We start from the raw sequence: 14105 nt of genomic DNA, 5'->3' as shown, positions 1-14105 counted from the left end.
TCGCGCTTTCTTCGCCGCGTCTCGCCAAATCACGCGTCCTGCCCGGCCGATGACGTTGCCGGATTCGGCTAGTGTGGCGTAAGTTAGTTAACTATCTCGGAAGATTATTTCCCCGATAGCCGCCCAAAAAGTTACAATATTTTTGACAAAGACGGAGTTCATGTCTCAAGGTCTATACTATACCCCGTTGCGCTTCCGTCAAAAGGACGCTACATTTCGCAATATGGAGCTACAAGCGCCGTTTGTGCTGGCCCAATTGCCACGGCCGCTGGGAGCTTCAGCTGGTAAATGCCAACTAGGGAAAGTTTACGGCGTGGAAGGCTCTAAGAAACGAAAGCGGTATGAAGTTGCAGCTGCTATTGACGGGGAGAGCGTGAACATTTACAATGTAAGGCCCTTATCCCTTTGCCTGCTATTCATTTCCATGCATTGCTGATCTATTGGGACCAGGTTCAATTCCCAAAACTGGTCACCTCCTATGCAGTTCCACCGCAGTCTTCGTTTTCCTGCCCGCCCTGCTCCGTCCGCCAAAAGTCGAGCCCGAAACAAAATGCAGTTGCAAGAAGGCACACTTATTGTTCCATAGAACAGCCAGAGAATCAAGTGCAGTGTTTCCTGGATCAGTCGACTACCGGTGCTCACAATGCGCTAAACGTTTCCAACACCTCTTTCAAGCTAGAAGATGCCCGGAGCCCTGTTGTTTTCCTTGGCATTATCCCGACAGCCCCAGAGGCAGAGAAACAACAGGATCCCTTCGACGTCCTTGTAGTCCATAAAGATGGACGAGTCCGCAGACTCTCGCCGGACCTCAAGACTCAGAAGTGGAATATCCTGCCAACCACTGATGACAAATCAGCTTCACATGAAATCCAGACCGGATTCCTTGTGGCCTTCGACGACGCGCGCAAGTCACTATTCAAGAAAAGGCAGGATATCGTAGCGACGGTATTAGGTGATGAGATTGGAGCAGAATCGGGCACTTCCTCAGTGCTGATACTTGTTTCCCGGCCACATCACAAGGAGCAATTGCTCCCCAGCGACTTCGACCTGATTGTTTTCTCTCTATCCACCCAGGCTACAGATGATGGTTTCTCAATAAGTCATGCAAAACGATTACGACACCTAATGACTATTAGTCTACCGAACTTGGAAGAGGAACAGACACCAGTCGACCCCAAATCACTCCAATGGAACTTCCATCCCAGTACTAGCGGATTGTCATTGTCTTTTACAAACGGGTTTATAATTTACGATATATCTCAATACTCACCTGAAATATTGTCCTACATGGTTTTTCCCAACGAAAATTTCTCATCCATCATGCGGATATCGCCGCAGTCTGTTATTGGTGCCGGCAAATCATCGGTTGCGATTTACAACGCACGATATCAATCAATTCAGGCGGACCTTTCGTTAAAAGATATTTCTACCGTAATCGCCACAAAATCAGATGCTGATAAGGCACCTGTAGTGTTTATCTCCTATTTTTCGAAGCTTGGAATCGCCATTGCGACACGTGGAGCTACACTTCTTGGTTTCGATCTTTCATCATCTCTTGACCGCTACGACGGGTCTCTGAAACAGTCCGGTGATGGACTTTTGATTAATGCAATTGGCAAAGGAATTCAATTGGCATCAGATTCCGTACTAAAGACGGGCACCAAGCCAGCAAATCACATGCGGCCTGTGGGACTCTGCGAGCCGGAGGAAGCTGCTCGGTGGGCTGAAATAAAGAAGCAGCTTGACGCCCTAGCCGAAGTCAAAGATACTGCAAATTTTGACAAACTTATGAAAGATGCAGTTTGCAAACCCTCAGTATCAGGTGAAGACGACAAACCCAAACATCTACCATCAGCGGCGGCGTTTGTGGATCCAGAAAAGATATCCTTCCTGCTCGGGAAGATATTTTCTTTAAGGATCAGCGACACAGATCCTAAGACCTCGAAGCTAGTCATGTCTTTTATGCCACCCAAAACCTTCCGTTGGCTTATAAACTCTCATCACCTCAGCCTAAACAACATTCGGACCGCTCTTTGTCAGTCCATGCGCCCGCGGATGGTGCCACCAATTCCAAACGGTTCACTAGTACGGGCTCTTACTGAGCCTGGAATTTCTATCAAGTTATTGTTGCAGGTGTTACGGACCCCGATAAATCTTGACCCAACCGAACTTGCTCATGCACTAAAAGTCCTCCTTGACTTCGCGCGCTCTCATCGGCCCAGGCCAGAGGAGGAATTACCAAGAACCATTACCGAAGCCGCTCACCCAGCCAAAGAAAGCAGCTCCCAAGAAATGACCACTGAAAACCAGATTAAAAGCTCCCCTGCCCATCGCGGTATCGACGCCATCATAACGGACGCCACCACTGGCCTAAATCTAACCCTCACAAAACTACACTTCTACCCCATCGACAAAGTAACCCAAGCGATCCGCTCCGCCCTCTCCAACTCCGACACCCTTTCGATAATCCACCACCTCCGCCACTCCCTAGCTACGGGCGGCTACACCTCGCGGTTCATAGAACAGTCTGAGGCGCCCCTTCCGCCCGACCCCAAGATTCCCACCCTCAGCCTATCCACCCTGGTCAACCTTCTGACCGCCTGCATTGACGCCATAGGACCAAGCGGCTGGATTTCTGCCGCCACCTTCGCAGGCGCAACAGACAGCGAAGCTAGCCTAATCGCAGATATGAAATCCGAAATCTCAGCTGCACTGGTCGGCGTCGAAGAAGCAACGTATCTCAAGGGCATACTTCGCGAATTTGTCAGATATGCTGAAACGGCTGCCGCTGGTGCCAACAGTAACAGGGCCGGTAGCGGGAATAGCAATAAGAACAAGAAAGAAGATCAGGCTGATCAAGCGGCCCCAGCCCTGCCGCGCGGCAGCCGTCTGAAGCGCAAGGAGCGACACAACGGCGCTGAAATTCTCATATATGACACTGATAACATCGATGGTGCTGAAGGGGCGCTAAATCGCGATACCCAGATGCTTCCTCTGTCGCTTAAGCGGGTGGAAGTTGGAGGGGGTCCGGGACAGGATGTTGTTGGTACATCTGCGTCGGGTGAGGAAGTGAGCAGGACTAAGATCCGGAAGACAGGTGAAGTGGTGGCAAGGACTGAGCGTGAGATCGGGTATTTGAGGGCGAAAGCTGTGGGGAAGTATTCGTTCGAGAGGATTATTGTGTAGTAGGCGGCATTGCGGAACCGTGTCCTTCGCTGTAAGGAAGGAACGGCGGTGTTACTCGATGGCTTTATGTGTGTTTGTATGTTGATAATGGTAAATTAAACCTTGGGAATGAGTTGGAGATTACAACTCCTGCTTTATGTAGAGGTGTGGTTTCTCCAAAACATTATTGACTCAATGCCAATGAAATGATGATCTCCACATGGCTTGTGTGCATTCAGATATTGTAGTTTTTATATGTATTATCATGCTGTTGTTCTCTTGGAAATATTTTGCCTTTTCACATGTCATTGGATTTCATAACATACCTCACATATCTCAGCACGTTGGAAGCGCGATTTAATTTTGAGCTTTGTTTCTATAATTGAACATCTAACGGCGTGAGACATTGTCTACCAGAGTTTTTCTCATACATTCTCATTCTATATTTCACTTTCTTCATGTCATTCTCCATCTTTCATTGATAGCTCTAGTATCAGTGAATATACAGTAATCACAAATACCTCATAATATCTCCGATTGCTTACTAGATAGAAGATCAAATCTTCAAAAACTACCTACATAACATGATCTGTATTATCTTGAAATTCCTGAACCTATTTTGAAAAAAGGGGGGTATCTACATAAACATGATGACATGATGAAATCTCTGATACAAAAAAGGAAATTCAGAAGGTAAATGAGGGGAGAAGTATGAAGCTAGCAGAGCTCATGTGAAATCAAATTGTAGATGTAGATGAGAGAAAAGATTGAAGGAGAAAGCTAAATGAAAGAGAGGGGGAGAGCAAGAAGGCAAATCAATAGCAGTCGCCAAGGCAACCAGTTCGACTCAACATAGTAGCACTGGTAACAAGTGTAAAAGTGGGAACGAGATATTAAATGAATGAATTGTGGGAGTGATGAATAATGTATGCAAGCATTGCATCCATTATTGAATCCCAGAAGTGGAGTTCCAAGGACCCTGAGCTTAAAAAAAGGGGTTTTCTAGCATAAAAATCAAGAACGGTAAATGGGCGGGGTAGTTAATTCAGCATTAAAAATCACAGGGTGAGAATAAAAGAAAGAGAACCAAACATAAAAAGAAGTCAACAAGTATATCATCAGTTCGTGACATTAAAACACCGAGTCCTCCTGTAGACAAAAACCATGCATGCATAAATTACTCATTCTGACTGTGTGTGTGTGCGTGTGTGTGTGTGTGTGTGTGTGTGTCGAGATTCGAACAATATAACAGCGGGGAGACTTGAGCGTGGGGCATAAAAAAGAAGAAGATCAAAAATAGATTCGCCAGGTCCACATTGTCAGAAAGAAAAAGGCAACTGAAGCATGGGTAATATATCGACAAGAGTATGTAATCGCGCATTGGGGGTACTTTAAAAGCACATGTAAAGCGGAAAGACGAAAGAAATAAGAAAACACCCACAAAAGAACAGAAAGTTTACCCAGCCCCCACCAGCAAGCACTAAATCTTCAGAAACTGGATCCCGATGTATAAATGTAAGTTGTGTGTATGTATGTATGCATGTATGCAATGCAAAGCAAGGCGCCCATAAGTGATTGGAAATGAACTCCTGCTTTCCCGGCGTTTTTTCGATTCCTTTTTTTCCTGTTTCCCTTTTTCTTCTCTTCTTTTTTTAATGTTCCCGCATCCGAAAAATACAATAAATGAAAAAGCCCAGCCTTATTTTTCTTGGAATAAGTAATATATCAAATCGTGTTGTTTTTATATGAATCCCAAACTGTGTCCATTTGTGATGTGATGGATAAGACCGAACCCTGTACCACTGACATGACAATTGTGAAACTTTCGTGATCGTTAATCCGGAAGGCGGGGGGAAAAAAAAAAGAAAAAGGAGATTTTTTCATGTTATGGGCGTTCGAAATCGAGTATCTCCGGTAGACTTTTCAGAGCGTGAAAGGAAATTTTTATCGGATCTTAGATATGAAATCACCCCGCAGCAGCAGCAGGTGGGCGGCGGATATGTGTGAAGCGCCAAAACTGCCCGTGTACAGACTGGCGAGGATGCGTTCACACGCCAACGTGTGATTAGATGCAGAAATGTCCTGAGGGACGACGCGGATAGTTTCATTGGCCGGGATCAATCCGCGTGGTGGCCTTAGTCAGGAACTCAGAGCCGATATGCGAGAAGCAGGCATGTACATGGTCCTGATGTTCTTCTCCTAATTATCCAGCAAGGACTGAGTTCCTCGCCCTCTCTCTCATCCGGAGCCCTTGGGCTTCGAGCGACCGAGCCATTAACTTTGTAACTATATAACGCAGAAAATAAATTGATCAGTCAAAAGAAAAATTCAAGGACATCGCATACGAAACCTAGTGGTTATTCTCACCTGGCCAAACAGCTGCCCTATCCAGAAGATACGCCGTCGAGAACAAGATCTTTGTACCAAAACCGCCATCAACCAAGCTGGGCAAACAATTCGATGGTTCATTTCCAGAATTACCGGGATGATGCAAAGCATCTTTCATTTTCACTTCAATATTGTGGAGTATTTCTTGTATCTTTTGAATAAGCTTGTAATCCTCGTCTTCCAAGAGCATTATTCCAGGAACCTGGGTCAAATCCATCGCATCCTGTCCCAAAATCCCTAGATATGGACCAATTCGTTCTTGAATTGTGGTTACCCATTCAGCCAAAACTTGAGCACAGTCAAACGCACACATTGCGCTTTGGATAGGAAGCTCTCGCGACGTGAACTCAGCATAGGTATTTCCTAGCTTATCAGACATGGATATCGAGTCTGCAGCGTAAAATGCTGCCTTTCGAAGATGACGTTCGCGTCTTGATGCTGCCATTTGCTGCTGAGAAATATTGTTCTGCATGTTGCGTTCTTGATTCGCGTTGCCAGTGAGCGTTAAGTCTGCCACGCCGTATTCAGCCATGGAAGCTCGCCTGCCGCCACCTTGGTTTGCTCCCTCAAGTTGGTTCGGGGAGGGATAGTCAGCTCTAGGATCATCTGCATGCTGAATAATGTCGGCTCCTCTTGCCAGTTCGTCCGCCATGCCGTTCCAATCTCTTTGCCAGAATGCTTCCTTGGATCGACCCAAGTTAACGAATAATCTAACATATGCAAGATCCAAAAGAGGTATGCTATCCGCCGATAGAGGTCCCAACCCATACGGGTTTGGCCGCTCAAGGCTATGTCTAGGGTTGGCACTCCATGCCGACTGCCAAGCCCGAAGAGCAGGTTCAGTGTGTGCATGCATTGCTTCCGTCTCCTGTGGAGTCCAAGGGCGGCCAATGTGTCGCTGTCGAGTTTCCCAAATATAATTATGCAAGGCGTGTATCAGTACCAAACAGCCAAACGTACTCGGTTTCAGATCACTTTGAGGAAGATCTTCGCTGGGCGCGCCAGCGCCAGCGCCAAAATGCGACTGTGGTGGGGAGCCCGATTGCCTTCGGTGACTAGCTGTAAGAAGTGTTGTCAGTGCCACAGAAAACGGAATTCCCCTATGATGAGCTGTAGTGCCACCCAATGACGTCCAAGCTTGGGCGGATTCCGCAGCCCAAAGTTGTTCGTCGCAAGGCAAATCGAGCCGAATTTCCGAATTCATCAGCGCTGGAGCATGGTTGTAAGCAGAAACCAAAAGGCTGGACAAAGTAAAAATGGCATAAAGCGTTCTTTTTCGCTCCTCTACTATTTTCCACCGCATCCATTCTCTATGGTCATGCCACGCTTGAGAATTTATCCCATCCATATGCATATCACTCCCTCCAATGGGATATCCAAGTTGATCGGGAGGGAGGTTTTCGGCTGGCAAGGGGTGGATCAATTCTGCGGCTCTTGCTAAGCTAACTAAAGCCGCACAATGTGTACTCGCAATGTCAGCAGAGGTTTTGTCACCGCTATTATGTCCATATATGACATTCAGCAGCATTGCCTGAACTAGCCACAGAGGTGTATTCTGAACGGAATTATCGCGCGGGGAGCTTGATCGGTTAAGTGCCGCAGACATATCTGCTTTTCTCCGCTCCTCAAGGTATACCTGAATCATTTTCTTCGCAGACTCGAAAAGCTCCTTGGATGTCGCGGTTTCGAATTCGTACAAGGCACCGATGGCTGCCATGGAGAGAATCAAACACCCACCCCCACCAGCAATAGTAGACGTGCCAGAATTTACTTGTCCATTAGGATTCTTTAGGCTGCCAGCGTATTCGGGAGCATCAAAATCCAAAGTCGATATATGCAGGAAAGGCATGTGGGGGTGGAAATAGTTCACATATGCTGCAATGTAACGTTGGAGGTCGATCGTGCTTGGGAGAACATATGAATTACTGCTAAAGGAGTGTTGATGGGGGAGTGCGCCGGGGCTGGTCAGTTGTGTGCTAGATGACTGGGAGAATCGACGATGGGTAATACCAGAGGGCTGATGTAGACTGGCTAAGAGAGCTTGGCGAGTGGAATCGGTAATGGTTTCCGTGGATATCGACGGCGCGGAATTTGGTACAAAGCTGTTAAGTCTAACGGTACCGGAAGAATCCCCTATATCTCCGTTAGTAACCATTGGGGGATGGAATATATTATTTGGTGGTCCAGACAATCCAGGCTGAACCCTCGGAGGGGGAGTCGAGAACGACTGGTCGGAAAAATGGTGCTGTGCAAGCAGGGACTTAGGTGAGACAGTATCAGGCTGCATGTCTGCAAAAGGGGACGTAAAATCGATGTTGAATTGATTTGTCGGAGTTTGGGTTTGGACAAGGAGAGGATTGGACCACGGTCCCGAGGAGCTCGTCACAGCCTGGTTCGATCCATCTAACATAACTTCGCTGATTCCACTCTGGCTCCCTGTGCTCATAGCCGAAGGTGACGAACCATCAATCGCGGACTCATTTGCATTGGCGAATGTCATTGTACTCTCAAATCCATGCAGCCATTCCGGGTTGAGGTCATCGTCGATCAAGCTCTGTGATGTTGGCATGCCCGCAAACGTTGGGTGGAATGGCGAGGTCGGAGTGTCACCACCAAAAGGATGAGGCGATCCGAAATGCAGCTGGGCGGGGTTGATGGTATTACTCCCCTGATTTAACATCATGTCGCCAAAGTTCACCTCATTGAAGCTACCAAAAACGGGTGCAGTACGAAGCCCATTAGTCAAGTCCATAGGAATGCCAGTATCTAGTTTTGTCAAGCCATTGGTATTTGGCTGCTCGGAAGGGAGACCCCGGAACCCGTATTCTGGAAGTCCAGGTATCGAACTTAAACTCGGATGGCTGGTGTGAGTAGGGTAAGGTGGCCTTGAACCAGCTGGATTTCCAACACCTATAATCCCAATTGACGAACGATCAAGATGGCTGATGGTATTCGCTCGCGGCCTCATACTATTACCGGTGTTTCCATTATTCGCAATGGAATTTTTGCGGACCCGAGTTGCTCCAGGCCCGACACCGCTGGTGCTTTCTCGCCGCGCATTTTTAGGCCGGGATGAGGGCGTGGTTGTCATATGGAGCTTCTGTTGATGCCGCAAAAGGAGGTCTCTTCGCGCAAAGCACCTGGCACATTCCGGGCATTCAAACGGCTTTTCTTTGGTATGAGACCGCTCATGACGCTTTAAGTGCTCTAGCCGGGCAAAGTTTCTGCCGCACGTTGTGCAACCATGAGGTCTAGGCTTGTCGGTTTTTGGTGGAGGAATATCGGGATTTTCAGTCTGCTGCTTCTCATTGTCAACAGCTGTACTGGATGTTGATGGAGGTGGTGCTGCAAAATGGGTCAGTAGCTATATATGCTAAGCAATTATTACCGAGCGAACGGCTCATTTACGGCTTACCAGTAGTGGCAGGCGCGACTTCACTTATAGAAACAAGCTCCTGTCCAGGCTGAGTATCGACAGAGTTTTGACGTGCCATGACATCTGACAACATTGTGCTTGAACTTGAAAACTCCCCAAGAGACGTTTTCTGTCTTATCCGGTCCGCCGTGACCAGATTCAAGGAACGTAGGGGGTAAGTGGTTACCGTTCCGTAAGGGGGAGGGGGCGTATTTCACAGCCTTTATGCTAATAGCTCGAACGAGGAGCTCAGTGATCAACACCAATTTGAGCGCAAGGCTATATCGATTAACAGGATAAGAATATAAAACTGCGAGAGACAGGGGATTAGTTAACGGCGTTCACCAGGACTTTAGAAATCAATTCCGAAGAGACTCTTGGGAATTGAGAGTGTGGTACGCCTTCAGTAATTAAAATAGAGCTTGTATTATGAAGGAAGCTATCCGTGTCCGCAAAGGAATAGAACATGGCAAGCTTACCAGCACGGGCCTAAGTAGCTTTATTCAAGGATTGAAAGGTAAAAATACGAATGTATTATGATGCGAACGGATTACCAGAGGCGCACTGGGCATCTGTGGCGAGCAAGTGTTCAAATCAATCCCTCCAAACATGTATATCGATTGGGAATAACGCTGCTTATTCCTCGTGGATGGTAGGGGGCCGTTGGCCGATGGAATGGCCAACCTTATACTTCCGTAGCTATGACAAGTTCGGGCCAAAGCAGAGAGGGACTTTTGCAGGCAACTCTTACAACACTCCCTTGCACCACCAGCGTCTTGGAGCGTTGGTGTCCCTGGTAAAAAATCAAATGTATCCTTCTGTTATTTCCGTTGTCCTTCCCACTTCTCAGCTCAGATCTAGGAATGGGCTGCTCTTGGCGATCATTAAGGGATAATAGTGGCAAGAGAAACAGCAAACGGACAAGCCAGGTAAGCAGGGACCAGGAGGATGGGCGGCAATTATGAGCGACGATAGTTGGATAAGATAAGGAGAGGAGAGGGTATGGAGGTTGGAGCTGATTTCCAATTGCGCCAGCGAACACATGAAGCCAGGGCAGTTTGGCAGTTCGTCGTTTGAGCACGGGCGACAATTTGAGCCCAGAACTGTTTCAAGAAGCCAGCAGAGAAGCGAAACCACCATAAGAAAGGATTTGCTCTCGAACGAAGGCTCTGAGAAATGCGAACGCAGCTGGAAGAGAGAAGAAGGAAGATGAGGTGAGGTTGTGGTTGGTCGGTCCAACATCAGAGGGACTCGGCGGCAACTCCAGATTGGAACTGGGGGAGGCTTTGGACTTTGGGGCGGCTGCGGCTTATGGGGGTGTGGCTAGCTATTAGGTACGACGGATACGCTGGTATGTACCGTACCGAGTACCGCCGAAAACACATTCTCATACCCCACAAAACGGTACTAGCTCTCATCGGCTCCACTTCCTGAGAAATTACAGTACAAGATTTGTCTTTTTACGCCACAGAACCTACGATACAAGTAACATCTTGGACCTTTGACGCAGATTAAGTGCTTGGTCCGTCCCCAGACCCAAATAAATACAGACCTCGGCGCGGGACCAACCGATTTTGTTATGCATAAGTATGTAATGTATGTACTGTACAATGCATCACGTTACCTAGGTAGAACCTAAGGGCAGACCTTGCACCAATACGGGCTACTCGTTCCATTCAAAGTTTCGCTCTGTACGAATCTCCCCGTTTTGGCAAGTCACCAATCCGCCGGTCTGTAATAAAATAACTACTAAATACAGGAGCTCTCTGGTCCGTTGTTGCATGAGATGGGATGGAATGTGTCTTGGTCTCCACAGGCGTGGAGAGAGAGAGGGAGCTAGCTGCAGGAAACCCACGGCTATCGCCTGCGCACAATCAAGCATGTTCAAGCATGGTGATAAATAACCAGGGGCAAGAAAGGAAATCCTCAACGCTTTCCAAGCCTCCAGGATCGAAATATATACATTTCCCGCGAACCAGGAAAGAAAGTTGCTGGGAGCCAACCTTCTCGACTCAAGGGAACATAATTTCAGACCATGGTGCCTGGCACCGCGTATCGTACTGCCGCCGTACCCTCCTGACAAGTAACATCTTGTACTCCGTACTCCGGTACCAGTTACCAACGACCCTGGACCCAGGCCTCTCCCAAAATGGCCACCTGCAGGTCACTTCAACGCCTGGTGGGAACTCTTGGGAACTCTCCTCCCTGGTACTCGGTACTCTGTACGGAGTACCAGGACTGTAAAATACCCCCCCATCCATGGCAGTGACCTGGGGCCTCGAGCTAATCGTATGACACCCAACGCCCGCCGTCGTTACCTGGTAATTTCGCATTTTTGAAATCTCGAAGCTTTTCGGCAACAACCTCTTCGTCACATTTGGACGAACGCAACCGAGATGGCTCTCTCAAAGTCAAAGCGTTTATGAAATATTTTCACTCATGTGTGTGTGTGTGTGTGTGTGTGTGTGTTATGTGTGTGTAGCTGGTGATTCCATTTGCTCTGCATAGCTTGCATTATTAGTTATTATTTGCTGACAACTTGCGTAACGCAGAGACCGCGCTTGGACCTTCCCCAGCCCGGCCAGGGAGGGATGGGATTGCACGCGCATCCTCATCATCGTCATCATCATCACCTACGCATAGTAGAAAGAAAGCCCCACTGGCGCTCAAGGTATCAACTTGAGCCATGCTCCGAGCAAAGGCGTGGGGACAGGACAAAGCTATCCTGGGCTAGTTTAACTGCGCGTGGCCTGTTTCTGATGCGTTTTCTTTCTTCTTTTGGCGCCTCTGTCGCAACAGAGCGTCACAGTTGATGAGAGATTGGTTAACTAGCAGATCGATCGATAACAAGAAAGCAAACTTACCACGCGAACTTGATCCAGAAATTAACGATGTTTTACAAAAAGTCTGTTTCATTATTCGCCTCATATATTTTATTCATTCTTTGCAGAAGATTGTCAATAACTTACAACGCAGCCGCCAATTACCAACAAAAGAGCGCCAGATGAGTCCGATTCAGGCACATCCACACCCTCCTGGACGGCGGCTGGAGGCGCATATCCTCGTTGCAGGAGCATGCGGGAGTCCAAAGCCCTACATGGACACAAGCAAAGCGCGAGAGCCAATCAATCGCCCCTGTTGCAGTCGCCATCAGTGGCGCTGCTCTCCAATCCCATCTTGCCGCCGAGGCCTCCTCTGCTGATGCCATGCCATGATGCCAACATGCAAACAATATTCTATTCTCGTCCGCTGGTTGGGTAGTTTCAAACCTGGGTTGGTTTCAGGAGCGTCAGCGGCAAAAAAAAGATGTATGTACTTGGTTCTATTATTCTCTTCTGTCTGTTTTTCCAACGCGGAATGGACAAACGAAAAAGACTCTCTAGGAAGCAAACATGGGCGCATGGAAATGCTTTGTAGGATTTCAAGCCCAATCAATCTATGTGTAGGTTCCTTCCTGAGATGCAGGGAAGTCTCAAACTGATGGATGAAACTGCCCGCAATTGAAAACTACATGCGAGTCATGGAATCATGCAGGGTTGACTAGGTTAAGGCACCACCTGCTTCCCCCTAGCCGCCTGAGTCTCCCTTATTTCCTGTCAGGAACACGCATCATTGGGCTGCTTGGTTGAACTGTATATAGTAGGGTGAGTGGAAGTTTCTTTCTATTCCCTTGGCCAAATGTACAGAAAGCGGTCCTATTGTTGATTAGAGGAAGAGCACGAGCAAGGAATTCTGCAACGTACTCATGGCCAAGTTTGGCTACAAGGAAAACATGATACGATTTGTTAGGGTTCTGTTCGAACCATTGTTGTTTGTCAATATATATATCCCAGGAGCCCATCATACATGTAGTTACTGTACGGGTACACCTTCGATGTCCAGAATTGGTTCGCCAATGATGGTCATGTGTATGGATTATGTACTAAGAGGACATCAATGTCTCCGGCCGCCGCCACAGTGTGCTCTGGTCAAGATGATTCGGCGACATATACTCCGTACATGGGCCATCCAACCATGCGACGCGATCTGGTTAACAAACGACATCATCATGCATGCAATGTACTATCATTGCATACATCCTGGTTTCCTGGTTTCCTGGTGTGCAGAACGTTTGATCCAACCAACCCTCGGTATGGTATGTAGTCCAGTTGTCCAGTTGACGCGCTCCGCAGGCTGAGACGCCGAGATGCTCAGATGGTGCAATAACCCGAATATTTTTAGAATTGAAGGGGGGACTTCTTTTGCTCCAATGTTTCTTTGAAAATATCAAATGAGTCGCATGTAGAGCGAGCTTATCATAGCCACACTAACCCACGGAATAACCAAGTATCTCTTGAAAAAGCACCTGGGTTAAGGAAGGCCCTTGAGACAACATCATCATTGAATGTGAGCAGGTGAGTAGGTGTAGGGGAGCTTTTTCCTGAAAACTTTCCCTGAACACTTTCCCTGAATCCGCCACCCTTGCATGTCCAAGAATGGCTCCAGTCCCTAACCCCCGTACAGTGGCTGGTGATTATCATCGACTTCTGCCTGAAGCCAAGCAGCGTAAGCTCGTTTACGAAAGAGCCAAGGCGGGAAATCTCTGATCGCCTGGGGCCGGAGATGGGTGAAGAAGACGCATGCATGACATGTAACTATCCACAGAGAGGAGCTCAGCGTTTACTTGTTTGTTTCATGTTTTTTGGAGAACAGAATGTGCTGGGACATTACATGGAAATGACTCTCCGCGTCTATATAAGTTATTGTTGTAGTTAATCGCATTCCACATTTCTATCAAAGCTGCTTAGCATCCGCGGGGGTTCTGGATGGGACAGCCCGTTACTTGGACACTCGCATCTCCCAACATACAGTACGACGATACCTCTGTCCCCAAATCCAACCTTCCCGAGGTCTCCGAGGCAAACGTGTCTGGTAACGACGAACGTTATCCATATTTAAGTTACCGCTAGAAAACGTTTTCTAGAAGGGCCGTCCGTGGACCAGTACCATACCCATAACTACACCATACACGAAGCGCCAACTTGCATAGTCTAGTGGAGAGGCCGCTAGGTCAAAATGAAGAAGCGAGTATGGTATGGGTAACTAATTTTCTTTTCTTCTAGGGAAAATATTCGAAAAAAAAAAAAAAAAAAAAAAA

At 47.6% G+C, this 14105-nt stretch overlaps 3 protein-coding genes across 3 annotated transcripts; 2 read left to right on the top strand and 1 right to left on the bottom strand.

The window, feature by feature from the left end:
* Positions 1-165: 165 nt before the first annotated feature.
* BDBG_08352 (uncharacterized protein) lies at positions 166-3774 on the top strand. The gene is made up of 2 exons (XM_031723524.1): positions 166-388; positions 451-3774. Exons 1-2 carry the CDS (start codon positions 224-226, stop codon positions 3184-3186), a joined length of 2901 nt encoding a protein of 966 aa, XP_031580705.1. The 5' UTR covers positions 166-223; the 3' UTR covers positions 3187-3774.
* BDBG_08351 (C2H2 transcription factor) lies at positions 3497-10297 on the bottom strand. Its single transcript, XM_002621274.2, has 4 exons — positions 9448-10297; positions 8969-9278; positions 5533-8898; positions 3497-5451 (listed from the first exon to the last, which is right to left on the bottom strand). Exons 2-4 carry the CDS (start codon positions 9060-9062, stop codon positions 5369-5371), a joined length of 3543 nt encoding a protein of 1180 aa, XP_002621320.2. The 5' UTR covers positions 9063-9278; positions 9448-10297; the 3' UTR covers positions 3497-5368.
* Positions 10298-10771: 474 nt separating this feature from the next.
* BDBG_08350 (uncharacterized protein) lies at positions 10772-12183 on the top strand (the record flags this gene model as incomplete). Its single annotated transcript, XM_031723523.1, has 2 exons — positions 10772-11190; positions 11988-12183. The coding sequence occupies exons 1-2, from the start codon at positions 10859-10861 to the stop codon at positions 12181-12183; spliced, it is 528 nt and encodes a 175-aa protein (XP_031580704.1). The 5' UTR covers positions 10772-10858.
* Between the last annotated feature and the right edge of the window lie 1922 nt (positions 12184-14105).

This window comes from Blastomyces gilchristii (assembly GCF_000003855.2).
Source record: "Blastomyces gilchristii SLH14081 genomic scaffold supercont1.23, whole genome shotgun sequence".
In the NCBI taxonomy this organism is placed as follows: Eukaryota; Fungi; Ascomycota; class Eurotiomycetes; order Onygenales; family Ajellomycetaceae; genus Blastomyces; species Blastomyces gilchristii.
Note: the sequence above shows the minus strand (reverse complement) of the source record. Positions and strands in the feature narration are given on the sequence as shown.

Excerpts from the sequence above, each read along its gene's own strand:
- BDBG_08352 (XM_031723524.1), top strand. The coding sequence starts at position 224 with ATGGAGCTACAAGCGCCGTTTGTGCTGGCCCAATTGCCACGGCCGCTG. Across the intron at positions 389-450 it reads AGAGCGTGAACATTTACAAT|GTTCAATTCCCAAAACTGGT; the intron begins GTAAGGCCCTTA and ends TATTGGGACCAG.
- BDBG_08351 (XM_002621274.2), bottom strand. The coding sequence starts at position 9,062 with ATGTTGTCAGATGTCATGGCACGTCAAAACTCTGTCGATACTCAGCCT. Across the intron at positions 8,899-8,968 it reads AGTCGCGCCTGCCACTACTG|CACCACCTCCATCAACATCC; the intron begins GTAAGCCGTAAA and ends CCCATTTTGCAG. Across the intron at positions 5,452-5,532 it reads TAGGGCAGCTGTTTGGCCAG|TTACAAAGTTAATGGCTCGG; the intron begins GTGAGAATAACC and ends TGCGTTATATAG.